The 27,586-nt window shown below is 39.3% G+C and overlaps 1 protein-coding gene and 1 pseudogene across 1 annotated transcript; one reads left to right on the plus strand and one right to left on the minus strand.

Annotated features, from left to right (window-relative positions):
* The first annotated feature begins 21,562 nt into the window (after window positions 1-21,562).
* LOC140614441 (proline-rich protein 23A-like) lies at window positions 21,563-23,648 on the plus strand. Its single transcript, XM_072793654.1, has one exon. The coding sequence runs from the start codon at window positions 21,563-21,565 to the stop codon at window positions 22,292-22,294; it is 732 nt and encodes a 243-aa protein (XP_072649755.1). The 3' UTR covers window positions 22,295-23,648.
* A 640-nt stretch (window positions 23,649-24,288) lies between these two features.
* On the minus strand, window positions 24,289-25,726 carry LOC140614442 (annexin A7 pseudogene; annotated as a pseudogene).
* Window positions 25,727-27,586: the final 1,860 nt, after the last annotated feature.

Here is a 27,586-nt window from a genome sequence, read left to right on the forward strand (position 1 = left end):
ATGATCCTGGAGTTCTGGGATCGAGTCCGCATCAGGCTCCCCACAGGGAGCCTGCTTCTCCCTCTGCCTGTGTCTCTGCCTCTCTCTCTCTCTCTCTCTCTCTCTCTGTGACTATCATAAATAAATTAAAAATTTTTTAAAAAGAAGTGTTGGCAAGGATGTGGAAAAATTGAAACCAATGTGCACTATTGATCATAACATAAAATGGTTCAGCCATTATGGAAAATAGCATGGCAGTTCCTCAAAATAATAAAATAGAACTACCATATGATTCAGCAATTCTACATTTGGGTATATAACAAAAAGAATTGAAAACAGGATCTTGAAGAGGTATTTGTATAGCCATGTTCATAGCAGCATTATTCAAAATACCCAGAGTGAGGGCAACCCAAATGTCCACAGAAACATGAATGAATAAACAAAATGTGGTAGATGCACACAATGGAATACTATTATTCAGCCTAAAAAAAGGAATAAAATTCTGACACATGCTACAACATAGATAAATACTGAGGACATTATGTTAGATGAAATAAGCAAGTCACAAAAGACAAATACAGTATGATTTTACTGATATGAGGTATCTAGAGTAGTCAAACTCATAAAACAGAAAGTGGAACAGTGGTCTCCAGGGGCTGGGGAGAGGAGGAAATGGAGATTTGTTGTTATTGTTGTTTTTAGATTTTATTTATTTATTCATTAGAGACATAGAGAAAGAGAGAGCAGAGACACAGGCAGAGGGAGAAACAGGCTCCTGGCAAGGAGTCTGATGAGGGACTTGATCCCAGATGTGGGGATCATGCCCTGAGCCAAAGGTGGATGCTCAACCGTTGTGCCACCCAGGCCTCCTGAGATTTGTTGTTTAAAGGATATAGGCTTTTCATTTGGCAAGATGAAAGAGTTCTGGAGATTGGTTGCATGACAATGTGAATATACTTAATACTACTTAACTGTACACTTAAAAATGATTAGGGTAGTAAATTTGATGCTGTGTGTATTTAACCTCAATTTTATTTAAAAGAGAGCTGAGGTTATTTCTAGTTCATGTGTCACCTGCCAATAACATAATCCTGGACAAACTAAAGATGGCACATAGCCAAGAACCAAAGTTTCAAGTACTCTTTGAACACCTTCAGATAGATTTTATTCTGCTTCCACTTGTATATGAATATGCTTTAGTTTTTGTATGTTTCCTCTCAGGATGGGTTGTTCCCATTTCTAGGCTGAAAATCTACAGCCTTATAGTCACTAAAAATCTGCTTGATGTTGTGTTTCCAACCTGGAACATACCAACTTTTATATCAATGACCAAGGTACATACTTTATGGAAATCATTATAAAAGAGCATTACCCCTTACTCAAAAACTATACTGTCCTTACCACCCACAATCTCCTAGAAAGATTAACACCACCAATGGCATCCTTAAATTAAAATTAGCCAAACATTAAGAAACTCTTACATTTCCTTGGCCAAATATACTCCTATTAACACTTCTGAGGCTATACATTCCAATCCCTTGGAGACACACTGGTTATCCCCCTGTGAAGGAATAACTGGAAAGCCCATGCATTTAGGTATTTTAGCTCCAATACTAGATTCTGCACTATTGTATGTAGACATGGCAAAATATTGCAGGATACTATATAGTGTACCCAGTCCAATCACCAATATTCCACATTCCAACCATATCTTCCTAAAAAGTTTCTTCATCTATCAGAAGAGATATCAAAGAAAAACTACTCTTGAACCTCTTTGGAAGAAATTTTATCAGATACTGTCAACAATAAATACAGCAGTGAAACTCCAGGGAGTCAATCCTTATGTTCATATTTCACAACCAAAAAACAATTCAGAATTCCATAAAATGTAAAGTCTATTCCAATAGGACACATCAAATTGAGGATTCTCAGAGATCCTCCAGATGCAGCCAGTCTTTAGAACCAAACAGCTAAGGAGTGATGCCAACAAGAAGGCAGACTAGGAAATCCCCAGCAGTCTTCTCCCCACAGAAACAATGCTTGGCAGCCATTCATGAGCAAAAGGGCCTTTGTGGGAGCCTTGGGACCAGGTAGGAGATTGTGAAACCTGGTAGAGTCCAAGACCAAGTAAGGCCTCTTTGAGAAGACAAGCACCAGTTAGAGGCCCACTGACTAAAGTGTGGTACCAGCTGCAGATTCAAAAGCTGCTCCAGCCCTCTGGGCACTCAGCTCCAAATCCACTTGCTTAGAGTGCTTCCACCAACCACATCCACCAAGAGGCCCAGGAGGAACTATGTCCATCAGTGACTCCAGGAATGGGCCCACTGACTGTGAGCCAAACTGCAGACCTTAAAATCAGCCTTATGACCCAGATCTAACATTATTTGACTACAGTTCAGACTCATTTCCATCAGTCTGGACTTAGTAGGAGAAGGTCTTTACCTGGCAAAACCAATCTGTAAAGAGGTTTCTGATTTTCCAAATGTACAGACACTAATGCAAGGCTAGAAGTATAAAGAATCAGGCAAACACAACCACAAAAAGGAAACATAAAGTTTCAGTAACTGACCCTGAAGAAATGGAGACCTATGAATTATTTCACAAAGAATTAAAAATAATCATCTCAGGGGTGCCTAGGTGGCTCAGTCTATTAAGCATCTGACTCTTGATTTCAGCTCAGGTCGTGGTCTCAGATTCCTTAGATCAAGCCCCAAGTCAGGCTTGATGCTCCGTGGGGAGCCTGCTTGAGGATTTCTCTCCTTCTCCCTCTCCTTTTGCCCCTCTCCCTGCTGTGTGCACTCTCTTTCTCTCTAAAATAAATAAATAAATGTTTTTTTAAAGCTGTAAAAAAAGAAATAGATAAAAAAAGAAATAGAAATTGGGGACTTTCCAAGATAGCAGAAGAGTGGAGATCTTAGTTTTTTCTGGCCCCAAGAATTCAGCTTAGATAGATAAATGACAAATCATTCTGAATACCTGTGAACTCAACTAGAGATCTAAGAAAAGAACTGCTGCAACTCTCCAAATAGAAAGTGACCACTTTCACAAGAATGGAACATGGAAAAAACTCAAAAAGAGAACAGGAGGAAGTATTGACTGTCAGGAACTTTATCAGTATGAATATAACTAAGATGTCAGAACTAGAGTTCAGAATAATGATTATAAATATACTAGATGGGATAGAAAAAAAAGCATAGAGAGACATAAAAAAGACACTTATAGAATCCTTTTTCTGGAGAAATAGAGGAACTAAAATCTAATCAAGTCAAAAATAAAAAGCTATTAATGAGATGCAATAAAAATGGAGGATTTAACTGCTAGGATAAATGACGCAGAAGAAAGAATTAGTGATATAGAAGACAAAATGATGGAAAATAAAGAAGCTGAGAAAAAGAGATAAACAACTACTGTATTACAAGGAGTGAATTAGAGAGATAAATGACACCATAAAGCAAGACAATATTAGAATAATTGGGATCCCAGAAGAGGAAAGGGGAGGTAAAAGATACATTGGAGCAAATTATAGTGGAGAACCTCCCTAATCTGGAAAAGGAAACAGGCATTCAAGCCCAGAAGGCACAAGGAACCTCCCTCAAAATCAATAAAAATAGATCAACACCCTGACATATAATAGTGAAACTTGTAAATCTCAGAGAAAAACAGAAGATCCTGAAAGTAGCTCAGGACAAGAGGTCTGTAACCTACAAGGGTAGAAACATTAGACTGGCAGCATCTATCCACAGAGACTGGCAGGCCACAAAGGACTGGCATGACATATTCAGGGTGCTAAATGAGAAAAATATGCAGCTGACAATACTTTATCCAGCTAGGCTGTCATTCAAAATAAAAGGAGAGATAAAAAGCTTCCAGGGCAAACAGGAACTAAGAGTTTGTGATCACTAAACCAGCTCTGCAATAATTATTAAAAGGGATCCTTTAAGTAAAGAGAGAGCCCAAAAGGAACATAGACCAGAAAGGAACAGAGACAATATTTAGAAAGAGTGACTTTACAGATAACATAATGGCACTAAATTAATATCTATCAGTAGTAATTCTGAATATAAATAGGCTAAATATCCCAGTCAAAAGACACAGGGTATCAGATTGGATTTTTTTAAAAAAGCAAAACCCATTGATATGCTGTCTGCAAGAGACTCATTTTAGACCTAAAAACACCTCCAGATTGAATGTGAGAGGCTGGAAAATGATTTATCGTGCTAATGGCCATCAAAAGAAAGCTGGGGTACCAATCTCTATATCAGACAAAATTACATTTTAAATCAAAGATAGTAATAAGAGATGAATAAGGACACTTTATCATAATTAAAGGCTCTATGCAACAAGATCTCACACCTGTAAATATTTATACCCCTAACTTGGGAGCCAGTTAATTAACTTGGATTAAGCAGCCAATAAATATAAGCCAATTAATAACAAAATTAAAGAAGCACATTGATAATAACACAGTAACAGAGGGGACTTTATTTTTTTCTTTTTTAAATATTTTTATTGGAGTTCGATTTGCCAACTTATAGTATAACACCCAGTCCTCATCCTGTCAAGTGCCCCCCTCAGTGCCCATCACCCAGTCACCCCATCCCCCTGCCCACCTCCCCTTCCACTAACCCTTGTTCGTTTCCCAGAGTTAGGTGTCTCTCATGTTCTGTCACCCTCTTTGATTTTTCCAACTAATTTTCTCTCCTTTTCCCTTTAATCCCTTTCACTATTTTTTACATTCCCCAAATGAATGAGACCACATAACGTTTGTCCTTCTCCAATTGACTTACTTCACTCAGCATAATGCCCTCCAGTTCCATCCACCTCGAAGCAAATGGTGGGTATCCGTCATTTCTAATGGCTGAGTAATAGTCCATTGTATACATAGACCACATCTTCTTTATCCATTCATCTTTCAATGGACACCGAGGCTCCTTCCACAGTTTGGCTATTGCAGACATTGCTGCTATAAACATTGGGGTGCAGGTGTTCCAGTGTTTCACTGCATCTGTATCTTTGGGGTAAATCCCCAGTAGTGCAATTGCTAGGTCATAGGGCTGTTCTATTTTTAACTCTTTGAGGAACTTCCACACAGTTTTCCAGAGTGGCTGTACCAGTTCACATTCCCACCAACAGTGCAAGAGGGTTCCACAGTAGGGGACTTTAACATCCCACTCACTGCAATGGACAGATTATTGAAACAGAAGATCAAAAGGAAACAAGGGCTTTGAATGACACACTGGACTAGATGGACTTCACAGATATATTCAGAGTGTTTCATCCTCAAGTAACAGAAAACTCATTCTTCTTGAGTGCACACAGAATATTCTCCAGAATAGATCACATACTGGGTCACCAATCTCAACTGGTACCAAAAGATTAAGATCATTCCCTGAATATTTTCAGACCATAATACTTTGAAATTTGAATTCAATCACAAAAGGAAATTTGGAAAGAACTCAAATACATGGAAGCTAAAGAGCATCCTACTGAGGATGAATGGGTCAATCAGGAAATTAAAGAATAATTTTAAAAATTCATGGAAACAAATGAAAATGAAAATACAGCTGTTCAAAACCTTTGGGATGCAGCAAAGGCATCCCTATGAGGGAAGTATATAGCAATACAAGATTTCCCAAGAAACAAGAAAGGTCTCAAATACACAATTCTAATCTTACAACTAAAGTAGCTGGAGAAAAAAAGCAAATAAAGCCTAAATGCAGCAGGAGGAGAGAAATAATAAAGATTATAGCAGAAATCAATGACAGAGAAATCAAAGAACAGTAGAACAGATCAACAAAAGTAGCAGCTGGTTCTTTGAAAGAATTAATAAAATCAATAAACCCCTAGCCAGACTTATCAAAAAGAAAAGAGAAAGGACTTACATTAATAAAATCATGAATGAAAGAGGACAGACCACAACCAACACCAATACAAACAATTATAAGAACGTATTATGAGCAATTATATGCCAACAAATTAGGCAATCTGGAAGAAATGGATGCATTCCTAGAGATATATAAATCACCAAAACTGAAAGAGGAAGAAACTGAAAGGCTGAACAGACCCATATCAGCCAGGAAATTGAAGCAGTAATCAAAAAAATCTCTCAACAAAAAGTGAGGCAAGGTGGCAGAAGAGTAGGGACCTTCGTTTCATCTGGTCCCCCAAATATAGCTAGATAACTATCAAACCATCTTTAATACCTATGAATTCAACCTGAGATGTAAAGAAAGAATGGCTGGAACTCCACAAATAGAAAAGTGACCACTACTTGCAAGAGAGGAACAAAAAGCCTCCAGGAACAAAGACCTCACATGGCAAACTGCTTACACTGAGCCTGGCCACTCCACCCAGACATAGACACCTGACAATGAGTGCAGCAGGCCCCTTCCCAGAAGACCAGCTGGAGGAACAGGGGAACAGCAAGTTTACTGACCAAACAGGACTAAAACCCTCCAAGACTAGCGGAAAATAGTATATAGAACTTGAGGGCTTTCTTATGATTATCTTTCAGGTTAAAATTTTCCAATATTCTTTCTTTTTTCCCATCTTAGCTATAATATTTTATCAACTCTTCATTTTTAAGTTTTTTTCTTTTTTAACTTTATATTTTACTACTACATAATATAGATATATTCTTCATTTTTTGCTTCCTTTCACCATATTCAATTCTATTTTTATGTATGCTTTGCTTTTTTAAAAAATAATTTTGAAATTAAGTACCTTCTAACATACAGACAAAAATACACTCAGAACCAAGTGGATCACTGTTTTGGTCTACTCTATGAGAGTATATTCTCTCTCCCTCCCCACTTCCTCCCCGCTTTTTTTGTTTTTACTGCTGTTTCTCTATATATTTTGCTTTTTTATAATTTTGGAATTTATTACCAGGGTGAATGAGGCAGAAGAGAGAATAAGTGACATAGAAGACGGGATGATGGAAAGGGAGGAAGCTGAGGAAAAGAGAGAAAAATAACTAAGAGCCATGAGGAGAAGCTCCAAGAATTAAGTGATAGTTTGAAAAAAAAATAACATCCATATTACTGGGATTCCAGAGGGTATGGAGAGAGAGAGAGGATCAGAAGGTATATTTGAACAAATCATATCTGAGAACCTCCCTAATCTGTGGAAGGAAACAGACATTCATATCCAAGAGATAAAGAGGACCCCTCCCAAAATCAACGAAAACTGATCAACACCCCAACATATAATCGTGAGGCTTGCAAATTTCAGAGATAAAAAGAAAATCCTGAAAGCATTTCGAGACAAGAAATTCCTAACAGATAGGGGGAGAAATATTAGATTAACAGCAGATCTATCCACAAAGACCTGGCAGGCCAGAAAGGGCTGGCATAATATATTCAGGGTACTAAATGAGAAAAACATGCAGCCAAGAATACTTTATCCAGCAAGGCTGTCATTCAGAATGGAAGGAGAGATAAAGAGTTTCCAGGACAGACAGAAACTGAAAAAATATGTGACCACCAAACCAGTCCTGATAGAAATATTAAGAGGGATCCTATAAGTGAAGAGGGAGCCCAAAGAAACACAATCTGCAGAAACATAGACAGTACAGGTAATACAATGGCACTAAATTCATATCTTTCAACAGTTACTCTGAAGATGGATAGGCTAAATGCTCCAGTCAAAAGACACATGGTATTAGACTGTATAAAAAAGCAATACCCATCTAGATGCTGTCTATAGGAGACTCATTTTAGACCTAAGGAGACCTTCAGACTGAAAGTGAAGTGGTGGAGAACATGTACCATGCAAATGAACCTCAAAATAAAGCTGGGGTAGCAATCCTTATATCAGATAAATTAGATTTTAAATCAAAGACTGTAGTAAGAGATGAAGAGGGACACTATATCATATTTAAAGGACCTAACAATTATGAATATTTATGCCCCTAAGGTGGGAGCAGCCAATTACATCAACCAATTAATAATCAAAATAAAGAAACACATAGATAATAATACATTAATAGTAGGAGACTTCAACACTCCATTCACAGCAAAGGACAGATCTTCTGAGCAGAAGAAACAAGGGCTTTGATTGACACACTGGACCAGATGGGACCAGTGTATATTCACAGATATATATATAACATTCCATCCTAATGCAATAAAATACACATTCTTCTCAACTGCACATGGATCTTTCTTCAGAAAAGATCCTAGACTACAAACTAGGCCACAAATCAGAACTCAACCAATTCCAAAAGATTGGGATTATACCCTGCTTATTTTCAAACCACAATGCTTTGAAACTGAACTCAATCACAAGAAGAAATTTGGAAGGGACTCAGACACTTGGAGGTTAAAGAGCATCCTCGTAAAAAATAAGAGGGTCAACCAGGAAATTAGAGAAGAATTAAAAAGATTCATGCAATGAGCACTGGATGTTATACTATATGTTAGAAATTTGAATATAAATTTTTTAAAATGTTAAAAAAAAGAGATTCATTCAAACTAATGAAAATGAAAGCACAACTGTCCAAAATCTTTGGGATGCAGCAAAGGCAGCCCTAAAAAGGAACCACCTTTCAATACAAGCCTCTCTCAAAAATTGGAAAAATCTCAAATACACAAGCTAAACTTACACCTAAAGGAACTAGAGAAAGAACAGCAAATAAAGCCTAAACCAAGAAGGAGAAGAGAAATAATAAAGATTAGGGCAGAACTCAATGAAGTAGAGGCCAGAAGAACAGGAGAACAGATCAATGAAACTAAGAATTGGTTCTTTGAAATAATTAATAAGATAGATAAACTCCTAGCCAGACTTATTAAAAAGAAAAGAGAAAAGACTCAAATTAATAAAATCATGAATGAAGGAGGAACAATCACAAGCAACACCAAGGAAATACAAATGATTTTTAGAATGTATACAAATCAAAACCACAATGAGATACCACCTTACACTAGTGAGAATGGGGAAAATTACCAAGACAGGAAACAACAAATGTTGGAGAGGATGTGGAGAAAGGGGAACCCTCTTGCGCTGTTGGTGGGAATGTGAACTGGTGCAGCCACTCTGGAAAACTGTGTGGAGGTTCCTCAAAGAGTTAAAAATAGAACTGCCCTACAACCCAGAAATTGCACTGCTGGGGATTTACCCCAAAGATACAGATGCAGTGAAACACTGGAACACCTGCACCCCAATGTTTATAGCAGCAATGTCCACAATAGCCAAACTGTGGAAGGAGCCTCGGTGTCCACGAAAGATGAATGGATAAAGAAGATGTGGTCTATGTCTACAGTGGAATATTACTCAGCCATTAGAAACGACAAATACCCACCATTTGTTTCGACATGGATGGAACTGGAGGGTATTATTCTGAGTGAAGTAAGTCAATTAGAGAAGGACAAACATTATATGGCCTCATTCATTTGGGGAATATAAAAATAGTGAAAGGAAATAAAGGGAAATAAAGGGAAAGGAGAGAAAATGAGTGAAAATATCAGTGAGGGTGACAAAACATGAGAGACACCTAACTCTGGGAAATGAACAAGGGGTAGTGGAAAGGGAGGTGGGCGGGAGGATGGGGTGACTGGGTGATGGGCACTGAGGGGGGCACTTGGTGGGATGGCCACTGAGTGTTATGCTATATGTGAGCAAAGTGAACTCCAATAAAAATATTTTTAATTAAAAAAATAAAAAAAGAATGTATCATGAGGATTTATATGCCAACAAATTAGGCTGTAACAAGTAGATGCATTCCTGAAAACTGTAAATTGCCAAAACTGAAATAGAAAGAAATAGAAAACCTGGACAGACCAATAACTGGCAAGGAAATTGAAGCAGTTTTCAAAACCTCCCAAAAAACAAAAGTCCTGGGCCAGATGGCCTCCCACCAGAATTCTACCAAACATTTAAAGAAGAATTAATACCTATTCTTCTGAAGCTGTTTCAAAAAAATAGAAATGGAAGGAACACTTCCAAACTCATTCTATGAGGCCAGCATTATCTTGATCCCAAAACCAGACAAAGACCCCATCAGAAAGGAGAATTACAGACCAATATCCCTGATGAACATAAATGCAAAAATTCTCACCAGGATAATAGCTGATAGAATCCAATAGTACATTAAAAGGATTATTCACCATGACCAAGTGGGATTTATTCCTGGTCTGCAAGGGTGGTTCAAATCCACAGATTAATCAATGTGATACACTACATTAATAAAAGAAAGGACAAGAACCATATGATTCTCTCAATAGATGTAGAGAAAGTATTTGACAAAATACAGCATCCTTTCCTGATTAAAACTCTTCACAGTGTAGGGATTGAGGGAACATATCACAATATCGTAAAAGCCATCTATGAAAAGCATACAATGAGTATCATTCTCAATGGGGAAAGACTGAGAGCTTTACCCCTAAGGTCAGGAACATGACAGGGATGTCCACTATCACCACTGTTGTTCAGCATAGTACTAGATGTCCTAATCTCAGCAATTAGACAACAAAAAGAAATAAAAATCATCCAAATTGGTAAAGAAGTCAAACTCTCACTCCTCACAGAATGACATAATTCTTTATGTCAAAAGCCCAAAATTGCTAGAACTCATACAGGAATTCAGTATTGTGGCAGGATACAAAATCGATGCACAGAAATCAGTTGCATTTCTATACCCTAATAATGAGACAGAAAAAAAAAGAGAAATTAAGGAGTCAACCCATTTACAATTGCACCAAAAACCATAAGATACTTAGGAATAAACCTAATAAAAAAAGACAAAGGATCTATACTCAAAAAACTATAGAACACTTATGAAAGAAATTGAGGAAGACACAAAAAAAATGGAAAAACATTCCATGTTTGTGGATTGGAAGAACAAATATTGTTAAAATGTCTACCCTACCTAGAGCAATCTATATGTTCAATGCAATCCCTATCAAAATACCATCAACTTTTTTCACAGAGCTGGAACAAATCATCCTAAAATTTGTATGGAACTAGAAAACATCCTGAATAGCCAAAAAAAATGTAGAAAAGGGAAACCAAAGGTGATGGAATCACAACACCAGACTTCAAGCTGTATTACAAAGCTGTAATCATCAAGACACTGTGGTACCAGCACAAAAACAGACTCATAGAACAATGGAACAGAATGGAGAACCCCAAAATGGACCCCCTCAACTCTATGGTCAACTAAACTTTTAACAAAGCAAGAAAAAATATCCAATGGAAAAAACACAATCTCTTCAACAAATGGTGTTGGGAAAATTGGACAGCCACTTGCAGAAGAATGAAACTGGACCATTTCCTTATACCATACACAAAAATATACTCAAAATAGATGAAAGATCTAAATGTGAGGCAGGAATCCATCAAAATCCCAGAGGAGAATACAAGCTGCAGCAACTTCTTACTAGACATGTCTCCAAAGTCCAGGAAAACAAAGGCAAAAATGAACTATTGGGATTTCATCAAGATAAAAAGCTTTTGCACAGAAAAAAAAAAACAGTAAACAAAACTAAAAGGTAACCTGTGGCATGGGAGAAGATATTTGCAAATGCCTTATCAGATAAAGGGCTAGTATCTAAAATCTACAGAGAACTTATCAAACTCAACATCCAAAAAACAAATAATCCAGTCAAGAAATGGGCAGAAGACATGAACAGACTTTCTCCAAAGAAGACATACAAATGGTGAACAGATACATGAAAAAAATGCTCAACATCACTTGGCATCAGGGAAATACAAATCAAAACCACAATGAGATACCACTTTGCACCAATTAGAATGGCTAAAATTAACAAGTCAAGAAACAACAGATGTTGGTAAGGATACAGAGATAGGGGAATCCTCTTGCACTATTGGTGGGAATGCAAGCTGGTGAAGCCACTCTGGTAAACAGTATGGAGGTTCCTCAGAAAGTTGAAAATAGAGCTTCCCTATGACCCAGCAATTGCACTACTAGGTATTTACCCCAAAGATACAAATGTGGTAATCCGAAGGAGCACCTGCACTCCACTGTTTACAGCAGCAATGTCCATAACAGCCAAACTATGGAAAGAGACCAGATGTCCAAGGACAAATGAATGTATAAAGAAGATGTGGTGTATATACACAATGGAATACTACTCAGCCACCAAAAAGAATGAAATCTTATCATTTGCAATGACATGGATGGAACTAGAGGGTATTATGCTAAACAAAATAAGTCAGAGAATAACAATTATCATATGATCTCAACTCATGTGTGGAATTTAAGAAACAAAACAGAGGATCATAAGGGAAGGGAGAGAAAAGTAAAACAAGATGAAATCATAGAGGGAGACAAACCATAAGAGACTCTTGACTATAGGAAATAAACTGAGGGTTGCTGGAAGGGTGGGATTGAAGGGGTAACTGAGTGATGGACATTAAGGAGGGCACATGATACAATGAGCACTGGGTATTATTTAAGACTGATGAATCATTGAACTCTACCTCTGAAACTAACACACCATATATTAATTAATTGAATTTAAATTTTTAATAAATAGAAATCATTTTTTAAAAACAGAAATTCTGGAGCTAAAGAATACAATGAGTGAACTGAAAAATTCAATAAAGAGATTCAATCATCTAGAAGAAAAAAAATCAACAAACGCAAAAAGAGGTCATTTGAGATTACTCAGAGAAACAAAGAGAAAAGAATGAAAAGGAGTGAAGAAAGCACATAGGACTTAATTAAAATCACCAGAAGAAATGATACACATTATCAGAGTTCCAGAAAAAGAAGAAAAGGACAGAAGCCTATTTAAAGAAAAAATGGTGGAGAATTTCCCACAACGTGAGAGGTTGACATCATGAGTCACGAAGCCCAAAAGTTCCCAAAGAGGTCTACAAGGTCTAAAATTTAATTTTTAATTTATTGAAAGGCAAAAAGAGGGCAGCCCTGGTGGCGCAGCAGTTTGGCACCGCCTGTGGCCCGGGGTGTGATCCTGGAGACCTGGGATCGAGTCCCGCGTGGGGCTCCCTGCATGGAGCCTGCTTCTCCCTCTGCCTGTGTCTATGCATCTCTGTGTGTGCGTGTGTCTCTCATGAATAAATAAATAAAATCTTTTTTAAAAAATGAAAGGCAAAAAGATAATTTTGAATGCAATTTGCCATGCACAAAGAAGCCTTTCAGTGGTTTTCTCAGCAAAAACTTTGCAGACCAGGAAAGAATGGGATGATCTATTCAAAGTATTTAAAGAAAAAACTGCCAACCAAGAATACATGGCAAAACTGTCCTTTAAAAATCAAGGATAAAATAAAATAAAATAAAATAAAATAAAATAAAATAAAATAAAATAAAAATCAAGGATAGAAAAGGTTTTCCCAAACGAAAACTGAAGGAGTTTATCAACACTAGACCTGCCTTACAAGAAGCACTAAAGGAAGTTTTTCAAGTAGAAATGAAAAGATGCTAAGTAACATAAAAGCTTACAAAAGTATAAATCTCTGCTGAAGGTGAATATAAGGACAAACAGAATATTGTAATACTGTAATGGTAGTGCATAAATCATTTTAACAGTAGTATATAAATTAGAAGACAAAAACAGTAAGGATAACTATAACCACAGAAATTTGTTACTAGAAACACAATATAGAGAAAAATAGAATCTGTCATCAATTACATAAAGTAGTTTCTGCAAGCAATTGAAGTTAAGTTGTCATCAGCTTTAAAAAGATTGTTATAATTACAAAATGTTCAATGCAAACCCCATAGTAACCACACACCAAAAAAGTACAGTAGATTCACAAAAGATAAAGAGAAAAGAATCCAAACACACCACTATTTATAAAAAATAAAATAAAATCATGCAGACAGCAATAGGAGGAACAGGAGAACTACAAAAAAGGCAAAACAATTAACAACATGTCAGTAATAAGTCTTTACCAATCAACAAATACTCTAAATATACATGGACCAAACTCCCCAATCAAAAGACATACTGAATTGGGAGGACAAGACCCAATTACATGCTAACTACAAGAGACATACTTTAGATTTAAGGAAACACAAAATTTGAGAGTGAAGGGATTAGCAAGGTAGTCCATGCAAATGGCAACAAAAACAGGCATACCAAAACTTATGTAATGCAGCAAAAGCAATACTAACAAGGAATTTGACAGCAATAAACACTTACATTAAAAAAGAAGAAAGATTTCAAATAAGTCAACCTAACTTTATATACCATAGAACTAGAAAAAGAAGAACAAAGCCTAAAGTTAGAAAAAGAAGAACAAAGCTCAAAGTTAGAATAATAAAGATTAGAGCAAAAGTAAATCAAAGAAAGAATAGATAAGCGATAGAAAAATCAACAAAACTAAGACTTGGTTTTGTTTGAAAAAAATAAAATCAACAAATCTTTAGCTTGACTAAGGAAAAAATAGGAGACTCAGATAAATAAAATCATAAATGAAAGGGCATACATCACAATGGATACCTAAGAAATAAAAAGAATCAAAATAGATACTATAGGGATCCCTGGGTGGTGCAGCGGTTTGGCGCCTGCCTTTGGCCCAGGGCGCGATCCTGGAGACCCGGGATCGAATCCCACGTCAGGCTCCCGGTGCATGGAGCCTGCTTCTCCCTCTGCCTGTGTCTCTGCCTCTCTCTCTCTTTCTCTGTGACTATCATAAATGAATAAAAATTTAGAAAAAAAAATAGATACTATATTTTTAAGACTTATTTATTTATTTGAGTGGGGAGGGGTAGAGAGAGAAGGAGAAGCCCCAAGCAAATTCTTTGCTGAGCATGGAGTCCAACATGGGACTCAATCCCACAACCCTGAGATCAGGACCTGAGTCAGATGCTTAAACAGCTGTGCCACCCAGGTACCCCTGGAAACAATACTTTAAAAAAAAGAAAAAAAGTCTTAAGAAGTTATTATGAACAATTATATACCAATAAATTGGATAATGTAGAAGAAATATATAAATTCCCAGAAACATACAACCTACCAAAATTGAATCAAGAACATCTAGAACACCTGAACAGACCAATAACAAATAAGGAGATTGAATCAATAATCAAAAACCTCCTAACAAAGAAAAGTCCAGGACAAGATGGATTCATTGGTAAATTCTACCAGTCAAAGAAGAATTAATATCAATCCTTTTTAAAGTCTTCTCAAAAAAAAGAGGAGACATGGGAACACTTCCAAAGTCATTTTATGAGGCCAGTATCACCCTGATAGTAAAGCCAAAGACACCATAAGAAAACAAATACTAGGGATCCCTGGGTGGCGCAGCGGTTTAGCGCCTGCCTTTGGCCCAGGGCGCGATTCTGGAGACCCGGGATCGAATCCCACATCAGGCTCCCGGTGCGTGGAGCCTGCTTCTTCCTCTGCCTGTGTCTCTGCCTCTTTCTCTCTCTCTGTGTGACTATCATAAATAAATAAAAATTAAAAAAAAAAAAGAAAGAAAGAAAACAAATACTAGCAAACCAAATTCATCAACATACTTAAAGGATTCTGAGGGGACGCCTGGGTGGCTCAGCGGTAGAGCCTCTCTGCCTTTGGCTCAGGGCGTGATCCTGGGATCCAGGATCAAATTCCACGTTGGGCTTCTTGCGGGTAGCCTGCTTCTCCCTCTGCCTGTGTCTCTGCCTCTCTCTCTCTCTCTCTCTCTCTCTCTCTCTGTGTGTCTCTCACGAATAAATAAATAAAATCTTAAAAAAAAAAAAAAAAAGGATTCTGCATCAAGACCAACTAGGATTTATCCCTGGGATGCAAAGATGGTTCAATGTATCAAAATCAATCAAGGTGACAGACTATATTAACAGAATGAACAATTAAAAACCACACAACCTGGGACACCTGGGTGGCTCAGTGGTTGAGCATCTGCCTTGGGCTCAGGTGTGATCCCTGTCCAGGGATTGAGTCCTGCATTGGGCTCCCTTCGAGGAGCCTGCTTCTCTACCTATGTCTCTGTGTCTCATGAATAAATTTTTTAAAATCTTTAAATGAATGAATGAATGAATGAATGAATGAATGAATAAATATAAAAACCACACAACCATCTCAAAAAATAAAAATAAAAGCCATGTGATCAACTTGATAAATGCAGAAAAAGCATTTGAAAAAATTATGCATCCATTTATGATACTCTCAACAAAATAAATGACATAAAAGAAATTTAATGTGATGAAGACCATATATGAAAATCTCACAGCTAACATCATGGGCAATGAGGAAAAACGGAAAACTTTTCTTATAAGATCTGGTACAAAAATAAATTAATTAATTAATTAATTAATTTAAAAAAAAGATCTGGTACAGTGCAAGGATATTCACTCTCACCACTTCCATTCAACATAATACTGGAAATCCTAGTCAGAGCACTTAAACTAGAAAAATAATTCACACATATACACACACACCACCTTGTGCCCTCCTATATGGCATAGAAGAATCAGCAGTTAATCAGCCTGAAGTCCCAGCCTAAGATGAGGATTTTATTTCCACAAATGATGACTTCTATTTCTCCAGAGCATCACACCCTACACATTAAAAAATGACTGAAGACATTCATTTTGGTCTATAATGGCCAAAAAAATCCTCAGGAACAAACCATGTAAAGCATTGAACATATTTTTTAAACATTCTTATAATTTACCATAGAAGGGCACAGACATAAAAACAATAAAGAGTTATTTGAGGAAAGGAAGTTCTAATATAAGACTAGTGGAGTTCCAGAAGGAGGAGATAGAGAAAATGGAACAGAGGGCAATATTTGAAAAGATTCGTAAGAATCTCATGCTCATGGGGCACCTGGCTAGCTCAGTCAGTGAAGCATTTGACTCTTCATCCTGGAGTTGTGAGTCTGGGCCTCATGTTGTGTGTAAAGATTACTTAAAAATAATACCTTTTTTTAAAAAAATGCTCATAACTGATTTTAAAAATCATTTATTTATTCAACACATATTTTTGAGTGTCCACTATACATCTGACAGTGTTCCAAAACTGAGGATATAGCAAAGTGCAAAACTGTTAAAAATTCCTGCAATAATGAGCTTATACTCTGGTAAAGATAATACAGATGGTAAACAAGATAAATAAAATGCACACCATGTTACATACTGATATGCACAAAAGATTAAGGGGAGGTAGAAGGTCAGAGATTACCATTTTAGATGGTATACTCAGGGAAAACCTCAGAGATGGAGCATTTTCTTTTTTTTTTTTTTTTGAGATGGAGCATTTTCAATAATGGTCTGAAAGAAGTCAGGAACCGTGCAGATAGATAGGTAGGAGAAAGGCAGTTGCAAAATTTGTGATTATACCTGTCCATTTCTAGGAAAAGCATAGAGGCACAGAGTTGTAACAGAAGGAAAAAGCGGGAGACTGATAGGAAGTACAGTGTGACATAATAGGGGTGAGACATCCAGATCATACAGAGAGAGCTCTGCAGACCCATATAAGAATATTGGCTTTGACTCTCAGTGAAATTGGAGGCATGTGAGCAGAGAAGTAACATGGTCTGCCTTACAGTTTAATAGAACCCCCCCCCACACACACACACACACACACACACAAAAATAGAACCACACTAGCTCATGTGTGCAGTCTAGGCTGGAAAGAAACAAAGAAAAGATGTAAGGACGGGATACCGGGTTGGCTTAGTCAGTAAAGCATACACTCATGATCTCGTGAGTTCCAGCCCCACACTGGGCATAGAGATTACTAAAAAAATAAAAATTAAAAAAAATAAATTCAAGGAGACCACTTAGGAGGCTCCTACAGTAATTCACTAAAGGGATGAAGGTGGCAGCAGGTAGTGAGGCAGAGGGGAAGAAGGACTATGGCCCAGGATATCCAGATGGAATGGATGTGAAATGTGTAAGAAAGACTCCCAAGGATAATTCCAAGTTTTTGGCTTGAGCAACAGGAAGTAATTGCCACTTACTGTAATGGGGAACATTTTTAAAAGATCCTTCTAGTTTGGGAAATAGGAGGAACTCAAATTTGGACCTGAAATTTGGACTGCCTATCATTAGATTGACATACAGAAAATTAGCAATATACAACCATTTTGACCTACAAAAATAAAAATTGCATATGATTCAACTTAATAGATATCCAGGAGAAAAATGCAGCTGCATACTGTTGGGAAAGACACATGAAGGAGACTCATGTTTGGGGGTCACCAACATACTTAAAGGAAGGCTGTGAAAGTTGACAGGAAAAAAGAAAAGGCCAGAAAGAGGTCCTGGGATGAGAAGCAAACAGCTAAGGAAACTGAGATGAAGCCAGAGACACACTGGGGAAGTGTGAAGTCTTGGATGCCAAGGGGGATAATGTTTAAAAGAAACAGTGATGGTGTAAAGTGTTGCTCCTAACTCAGGATGAGAACTGAAAATTAACCACTGGATTTCATAATGTGGGAATCACTGATGACCTTAATGAGAGTGCTTAGAGATGACTGGCATGGACAGAAGTCTGATTATAGTGGGTTCAAGAGCAAGTGGAAGAAGTAAAATTAAAGAATCCAAGTAGAGTCCACAAATTTGATAGTTTCAGCATATGAGGAAAGAGAAAATTGATGTAGAAATGGAGGAGAGGAGCACTTGGGTGGTTTAGTTGGTTAAGCAACCTACTCTTGATTTCAACACAGGTCATGATCTTAGAGTTGTGAGATCAAGCCCCATGTCCGAGGGCTCCAAGCTCAGTAGGAAATCTGCTCAAGATTCTCTCCCTCTCCCTCTGCCCTTTCTCTCTCTCTCTCTCTCTCTCTCTCTCTCATAAATAAATAAATAAATAAATAAATAAACAAATAAATAAATAAATATTGTTTTAAAAAGAAACTGAAGGAGAAAGTCATGTCAGCAGAGTTTTTGTTGAAGATGGAAGACTTTACCTCTCAATTATACATTGAAGATACTGAATTGGTGAAGGTAGTAAAATTTGATGGTGCTGGACAGAGAGGAGGGGATTGGTAAAGCAATGTCCTTGAGGAGGCAAAATGAGAGGAGATGAACTGCACAAATGGAGAAAGTGGGTTTTGCTAGAAGCACAACATATCACTTATGGGAAGAGGACAAAGGGCAAAATATATAATCCCAGTGGAGCTTAATGAATGGCAATTATGAGCATTTTCAAAACTATTTTTTGATTGCTTCTATCATCTCAGTGAAAAAGAAAATGGTGGCCATCTAGGAGAGAAAATAAGGGATGAGGTATCAGGTTTGCAGAGAGAAGCAAGCACACAATGCTCATCTGCAAGACTGAAAAAGTGAATGAAACAGAGCAACACAGATAACAGGGCAGCAATTAGTAGCCTACTTGAGGTTGTTGATCATGAATTTAGAGAAAGATTAGTCAGTGGGGTTGAGTATTTTCTTCCAGCCCTACTTCGCTGCACAAATGCAACCACAGAGTAACAAATGTATTAGTCAGCAAAGCAGGAACCAGGAAAGGGAGATGAAGATATAAACATGATAATTATTTATAATGACTGTCCATGGAATTTAAATTCCAGGTAAAGAGGGAAGTGAGAACCTGATGGTGTCAGTTTCAGTGAAAGGTGGTAGGATCAATGGAATTTTCCAGAAGGGCCAGGAGGACTGATTAAGTTTGTATATTTAAAGGACTAAGCTAGGAAGTTGGGAGGTGGTGCTCTGAGAATACAGTGTTTGAAATTGCAGTTATGGAGAAGTTACAATTTGGAGTAACGGCAAGGTCAAGAGTATGAGTCAATGAGGAAAGAGGACAAAATTGCTGAAGGGAAAGAGAAGTCAGAGGCCAAGATTTGGGGGGGAAGAGAATCCATGAATATATTAAAATCACCACAAATTACAACAGGAGTAGGGTGAGTGAGAATCATAGTGAATCAGGGCTAAGTCTTCAAAGACTATGACAGAGACATTTGCTACACATACATTTGATAAATGATGGGTATACTGTATGTCTTAAAGCCAAATTTTTTAAACAATATTTTGATTGTTTACAGATTGTGGTAATACTATGAAGGCCATAAAGAGAGTGATGAGATAGAATGAACAAAGAAAACCATTTCAAATAAGATGATCATGAATGGCGTTTTTGAGAAGGTGCTATCCAAGTTGGTCTTTGACAAGGAAGGTACCAGCACTGCATAAAACTGAAAGAAATGCTGAAACCCATTTTTTAAATTAAAAAAATGGAAGATAGGAACATTTCAAAGAAGAAGATATAAGAATTGCCAATAACAAAAAAGAAAGAAAAATGGCCGATAAGCATAATGAAAAATGATCCACCTTGATTGACAATCAGAAATGCAGGATGAAAATACATTTTACTACATCAGATTTAAGAGTCTTACAGTAAGAGATGTTTGCAAGGATGTAGTGAATTAAAAACATACTCTGCTCATATAAGTGTAAACTATGAAAAACATTTTGGGAAAAACAATGGGAGAGAAGCATTACCTATTAATTTGAAAAGACACACATAGCACCAATTAGTTATCCATTCCTAGGTATATACACTAAACATGAGTAAAGAGTCCATGATCTAAAACCAGGCAAGTCTGCATTTGATTCCCACATCTAACCCAAACTAGGTATCTAATTTTGGATAACTCAGCTTACTACTCCTAGTGTCGGCTGTTGTGAAAAATGAAAAGATCATTTGTTTTAAATAGGGCAGGAGGAAACTTTTGTAGGTGAGTTATGTTTATGGCATTGATTGTGGTGAGAGTTTCACAGATGTTCATTTCTTCCAAATTCAATTGTATACATTAATATATACGGCTTTACATATGTCCAACATACCTCAATAAAGTGCTGTGTGCTTTTTTTTAAAGAAAATGATCTTTTTTAAACAGTAGAATGGTAGACTTGTCAATCATTGCTCAAGAAAACAATTTAATTATATAGTTTTAAGTTCTATTGATATTATTGATAATTTTATAACCTTAACCCTCAGGAAGAAAGTTCCACAAATATTTTACTTTGGCATTGAAACAGGAGTGTTCCTAAAGAGAAATCAGTATTTTCCATTTACTCCTGAAATGATAGACCAAGCTCTAAAGAAATTTTATGGAGCATTTGGGTAAGTCCATTTTATGGGGGAAGATGGGGGAGGACTGGGGCCCATCTAATGGAGTGGTCTTTTCTCTAAATGGATGAAATCACAGGAAAACAGTAGTCCTAAAGATGAACAAAGTTTGAAGTTCTATTATTGGTATATCTTTTTTTTTTTTTTAAAGTTGGGTTCCACAAGTTTTCTGCATCCTAGAGGCCCTCGGAAGTCTTCCCCTCGCCACAGCCTGGGTCACTGAGGGCGCGGGGCGGAGCCTCGGAAGGGCGGGGCCTCGGAAGGGGCGGGGCCTCGCGTGACATTTTGCGACTCTGGTTCCGCCGCGTCCTTTGAAATGCCATTGGCTCAGACCCGTCGGTGTGAAGAACCTGCGATTCCAACGCCGCCCGAGGCCAGGCCCTGCACCGCTGCTCGCGCCACCAGCCCCCGGCCCGCGGGCCTCCCGGGAGGCGCCCCCGGAGTCCCGGGCACTCGGGCCGCGTCGCCCCGCGCCCCCCGCCGCCTCCCCTGGCGTCCAGACCCGGCACCGCGTGCGGGACCCAGGCCCCGGGAGCGCCGCCCGCAGCGCCGGCCCGGGGATGGGCAGCCGGCCCCGCAGCCCCAGCGCCCACCCCGAGCCCTGCTGGGGACCGCCGCGCGGAGGACCCGGCCCGGCCAAGCGCCGCCGCACCCCGGAGCCCGAGGGCCCGCAAGGCATGGAGGGGCCCCCGGCCGCCGGCGCGCTCGCCTCCGTGGTGGTCCTGGCCGCCGGCTCTGCCCTGCAGCTGCTCCTGGACGACGTCGACCTGGTGCTCGAGCCCGAGCCCACGTCGGTCCTGCAGGTGTCCCTCGGGGGCCTCACCCTGCTGCTGGTCCCCGAGGCCCTCCTGCGCGCGGGGGGCCAGGGCCACCCGCCTGCCGGCCCGGAGCAGGGCGCCGTCCCGAGCGCGCCCGGGCACCAAGCCGCCGGCCCGCACGAGGCCCTCTGCGCGTCTGTCCCGGACGTGGCCGCCCAGGAGGAGGCCTGTGCGGAGGACGCCGACCCCGAGCTCCCGCCGCCGCGGGCGGGCCCCACGGCCGGCTGGGCGCCTGAGCTGCGGGCCTGCGCTGGGGGGGTGGCCGGGCCGCGCCCGCGCCCGCGGGCCCCCGGCCCTGGTCCAAAGAGGCTCTCTCCTCTCCGCTACTTCGACCTGGACCCCCACCTCCTGGAGCCCTTCCCCGGCTCGCCACTCCAGCCTCTGCCGCCCTCTCCGAGTCCGGGTCCCCACGTGCGCCCCCAGCGCCCTCCAGGACCCTCCCCCAAGGCCCGGAGACGCCTGTTCCAGGAATGAACGGCTCCCGCAGCCTCTTGCCACCCAGCGAGCACCTTCCAGCATACGCACAATTCTGGCAAACCCGCAGGAGGCCCAATGGGATTCCCAGCATCCTTTACACCGAATTTTCTACAGCCTGGAAACTGCAACTCATGTGCAAGCAATTCCTTTCTCCCTGCAGACTGGCTATAGTAGCAAATGAGGATGTCAGAAAGATAAAACAGATTCTAGATCTCATCTGTGAATTCGAAAATCTGCCCAGAGATGCCAATGTGTTTTCAGAAGTCTGGGCTTCTTTACAAGAAAGGCCCTTCCGTTCCCCTCGTTTGACATCAGTCATCTTCTCTTTCTCCAGCACTATACACCGTTGCTCTCCTGGTTCTCTCCAAGAAATCACTGGATTTCTCATGATATGAGTTTCTTGTATATTTTCCCATGAATTAATAAGGACTCTAAGGTGTTTCTCTTTCTTGGTGTTTCCAGCTGCTCTTCTGGGAAACCGCAAAATAGTCTGATGGTTACCGTAGGTAATAGTAAAATGTTTGTTCATAGCTACATTTTACATGCCTGAAATTCTCTTCCAATCCGTTTCCTTTTCACTATGAGTACTTTGGATTTTATCAGATATTTTCAGCATGCATTGAAATAGGTATTTCTTTTTTAAATCTGTTCATCGGTGGTTACTAAATGTAATGTAAAATGTTTGCGTTCCCGCTATTCCACATTGTTTTAGACATTTCAAATTCCACCCTGAGGTGTTTTTTTTTCTTATGTAAATAAAACCTGTAATTTTTTTGAATTTAATTTATTACCATATTTGCTTCACATTTTTGTAAAAGAAATAAACTACTACTGGTAAAGCTGAAGTCAACAAAATGATTTCATTTTTGAAGAACAATACTATTTAGATTTCCCAACATACTTTCTCCACTCTTCTGTACCTTTTAATTCTCATATTACACTCTCAAGTCTAGCCTCAGTTTTCTTCTTGCTGAAGAATATCCTTTAACAGTTCTTTCCACTAGATCCTATTTTGGTAAACTATCTTGGTCTTGTAAATCTGAACATGTCTTTGTATGGTAAACTCTCTTAGTCTTGTATGTCTGAAAATGTTTTATTATGCATTCATTCTTACTTCTAAAAATGATACTTAACTACTTTGAATATATTGGTTTACTATTCTGCCCATTTTTGTGGCTGTTACAGGCACAAAGTCTTCTGCCAATCAAGTTGTTATTTCTTATATAGGTGGCTTGGCTGTTCATTATAGCATTTTTAATGTTTCTTTTCCTTTGCTATTCTACAGTTTTACTGTAACATCTGTAGGGTAGAAACTATTTTTATTTGGCCTGATGAAATTTGATTAACTATCAATGTGGGAAATTTTCTCTTGCCTGAAATCTGACAAAATTTTATGCTTTATCTTTTGAAATATCTCATGCATCCCATGTCTGGAAATCTAGTCAGATACATAATGGCACTGCTCAGTCAATCTCCCATGAATCCCAACATCTTTTTTTTTTTTTTTTAGATATTTAGTTACTTATGTAATCTCTATGCCCAATGTGGGGCTTGATCTCACAAGTCTGAGGTTATGACCTAAGCCCAAACCAAAAGTCAGACATTCAACCAACTGAACCACCAGGCACCCCTACCTTCTTTCTGTTTCAACAGTTCCCCACTTAGTATTATAAACTTCTGGTTTTGTTTCATAGATGGTATTCCATCTTTTATACTTTGAAATTTTTTAACATCAGTTAAAACTCTATTACTTCAATCCCTTATTTGCTCTTAATCACATTAGAGTGCCTTGGGTGCCTTGGGTGATTTTCATTGGTAAGCATATTTTTTCTTTTATTCAGCTTTTATTACACAATTAGAGACTGTTGTGATTTTTATTCAATTTGGGATCCTGATTAGAATAAGAACAGTGAGAATTATGCCTTATAAACATTACATTATTACTACATCACTGTGATATGGCTTCACACTGATTGTATATAGAGAAAAAAATAAGAATTAAGGCAATAACCACATGTGCAAACCAAGCACAATACCCTGACACAGTCCTTAGTAAAAAGCTCTTTTGGTTAGGTGATGGTTGATATTGCTGCATGCAGGTCAGTCATTGAAGCATATGCTTCATTTATTTAAAAAATCTCTCCTACTGGCCCACGATAGCCAGAAGAAGCTTTCGGTAATCTCCACTTGTGTCACTTGAACTCATTGTGCCCAGTGTCTTCTGATACATCTGACTGAACACCTGTTTTATTTGTACAAGATCAATCTCACTTCAAGTGACCATAATCCTGACCAGGGTGGAGTCATCTGTGCCAGCACCTTTCATAGAATAGTAGACCCTCTCAGCAAAGAAGGCTCAAGACACATTGCAAGATAGTCTTTAAATCACTTTCAACATTTCCAGAAAATTCACGGGCAACACTACTTAGCAAATCTTGATTAGCCACCCTGGAATAAGCCTCCACAGTAGCTTTCAGCTGAGGAAAGCTTCTTGCGGCAAGAATCATGTTAAAGCAAGATTCATCTGTCCCAAGTCTCCCCTCACCAGCTTGATAGAGATGTTGAGCATCTTCCTGATCCACTGGTGGTTAACATTCTGGTTCTCACCACAATTTCCTGGCACATGGATACAAGTAAACGTTCAAAATGCCCTGATGTGTCTGACCTAATGTCCTTTTCAAGGTTTTGTCCAAATTCTGATTGATAACATCTGACAATCTCTCGGATTTTCTGATTTGTTCTTGTGCACAAAATTGCAATCAATACACGTTCCTGAGTTCCTGCTCCCTTCATTGCATTCTGTAAACTCCAGCCATCATAATATGTAGATGGCATGAATAGAGCAAGGATCAGTTCTTCCATATTTCCACTTAACTCTGATTTGAGGTCTTTGATTAAATCCTTGCCATACATGGTCTTCAAAGCTGCTTTAATTTTTTTGCCTCTGATCATTGGAACGGTTGACCACAACGTCCACAATTGCCTGTTCGTCTGTCCCAAAACCCTTCATTGCTTTCCAAAGAATTTCTGCATTTCTCATGGCGTCAAAGTTGGCAGCTGGTCGGATCGTTCCTTGGGTTTCCTGAGTCGTTGCGGCAGGCTGACTTGGGTAAGGAGCTTGTCCTCCAGGATACTGAGATGGCATCTGTCCTCCAGGAAAGCCACCAGGTAGTTGGACCTGTGTTGGGCCACCACAGTAAGACTGTGAAGGTGGCTGTGGAGCACCAGAAAAGGCTGCTCCAACTGGTGGGGCTCCAACCCTTGGCCTGGAGGAACTCCAGGATAGAATTGAGCTCCCCCTGGTGGTGGGGCACCAGGATAGCCTCCGGGGGCTGGATAACCTCCAGGGACAGGATAGCCCCCAGCTCCCACGTAGCCACTACTTGGGGGTGGTGAGTAGGCACCTCTTCCCATTGGAGGAAAGCCACTAGGATAAGGATACAGACCCGAAGTGGGGAAAGAGGACTCCTGACCTGCAGGAGGATGTCCAGGGAAAGGTGGGTAGCCTGTTGGGGCTAGTCTGGGCATGGCATTCTGGCCCTGGGGAGCAGCGTCACAGCCTAACCCTGGTCGCCAGCAAGATCGGTAAGCACATTTTGAGTGGGAATTCATCTTCTGCATCCCATGGTTAAAATTTTTAGTTTCCACTTCCTCAGAACCAAGGATCTTGAAACTCTTGTAATTTGTTTCCCTGGAAAACCACAGGCCTAACCCCCCAAATAATCACACAGTGGCCATTCCCAGTTTCAATTTGTCTTTCTCTGATCAGCTACAGGCACAGGGCATCCATTTTCAGCACTATGTGAACCTAATAGTCCAAAATGTCTTCAAAAAACCACTCCTGAAACTTGTGGATAAAAATTATTTTAATATTTTTAAGGAATATCATAACTTATAAAAATGTAAGAGAAATCCTCAAGGCAAAAATAGATAACATATCACAAATCCAGAGAGGAAAGTGGGTACTCAAATAAGGCAGTACATAGGAGTATCTAACATTCTTTGGTGACCTAAAGCTTTGGTTTTAATGGCCTTTTTATAAAAGAGAGAAAATAAAATTCAGTCACATAGCCCTGAAAAAAATTCCAGGCTTCCAGAAAGTGATATCTCCAATATGTAATCTAATAAGCAAAAGAGAAAAAAAATACAAAAGTAGATGGGACTTAAATGTATCTGTCTCAGCCTTAACTCCAGGTAGAATGAAACACAATCTGCTAGGGGTGGAGAGATCTGAAAGTTTAGTTTAAAATGCTCTCTGGTAAATGGCGAACCTGACAAAAGTAAAACAAGTGTTCTCCAATGGGAATACACCTTATAATCAGGGTTAAGTATCTTCTCAGAGATAACCTTCCAGTGATTCTGAACTCACAATCCAAAATCAAAGAATAAGAGTGCCTGGATGCCGGTCTGGTTAAGCTTCTGACTCTTGATTTCTGCTCAGGCCTTTCTTTTTTTTCTTTTTTTCAAACATTGTATTTATTTATTCATGAGAGACACAGAGAGAGAGAGAGAGAGAGAGAGAGAGAGAGAGGCAGAGACACAGGCAGAGGGAGAAGCAGACTCCATACAGGGAGCCCAATTTGGGACTCGATCCCAGGACTCCAGGATCACGCCCTGGGCCAAAGGCAGGCGCTAAACCACTGAGCAACCCAGGGATCCCCCTTTTTTTTACCCTCAAATGGCTGTTGAATTTATTTGCTTGATCAATAATGGTCCTGGCAGAAATTAGTTAGCCAATGCTAAGACAACTGTAATGAAATACTAATTTTAAAAATCCATGACACCTTGATAGATTTCAGAGTTCGCATAAACAGAAAAGAAATCTTCAATATTGCCAGCAAATGTGAAATGAATGTAATAGGACTGACAGGACAGCAAGGCGGCTTTTATAAATTTATATTTGACACATGACCATATTTTCAGTCACCATAAAATAGTATGCTGACTTCTATAACAAAGATTTTTTTCGTACAAAAATCAAAGAATGGCCAACAAGTCACAACAGTACAATAGGTAGAAAATAAAAAACCGCATCAAACAGGTGCTGAAAATAAATAGTAATTAGGAGAGGACAGAGCCCTCATGGGAGGGGGGTTGTTTCCATCACCTTGGGTGTGCTGTGAGAGCTGACCTACCTCATGGGTGCCATTTATTCAGACAGAGCACCTTTAACTGAACAGAGGTGCCTGAGAGCTGACCTCCAGATGCCTCAATCACCAGAGAGGTTGAAGAAGCAAGAAAACGGGGTTGGGGATCATAGCTATCATTTAAAGGAAAAGTGTTTTTCTA

The sequence above is a fragment of the Canis lupus genome, chromosome 22, assembly GCF_048164855.1.
Source record: "Canis lupus baileyi chromosome 22, mCanLup2.hap1, whole genome shotgun sequence".
NCBI classification, from domain to species: Eukaryota; Metazoa; Chordata; class Mammalia; order Carnivora; family Canidae; genus Canis; species Canis lupus.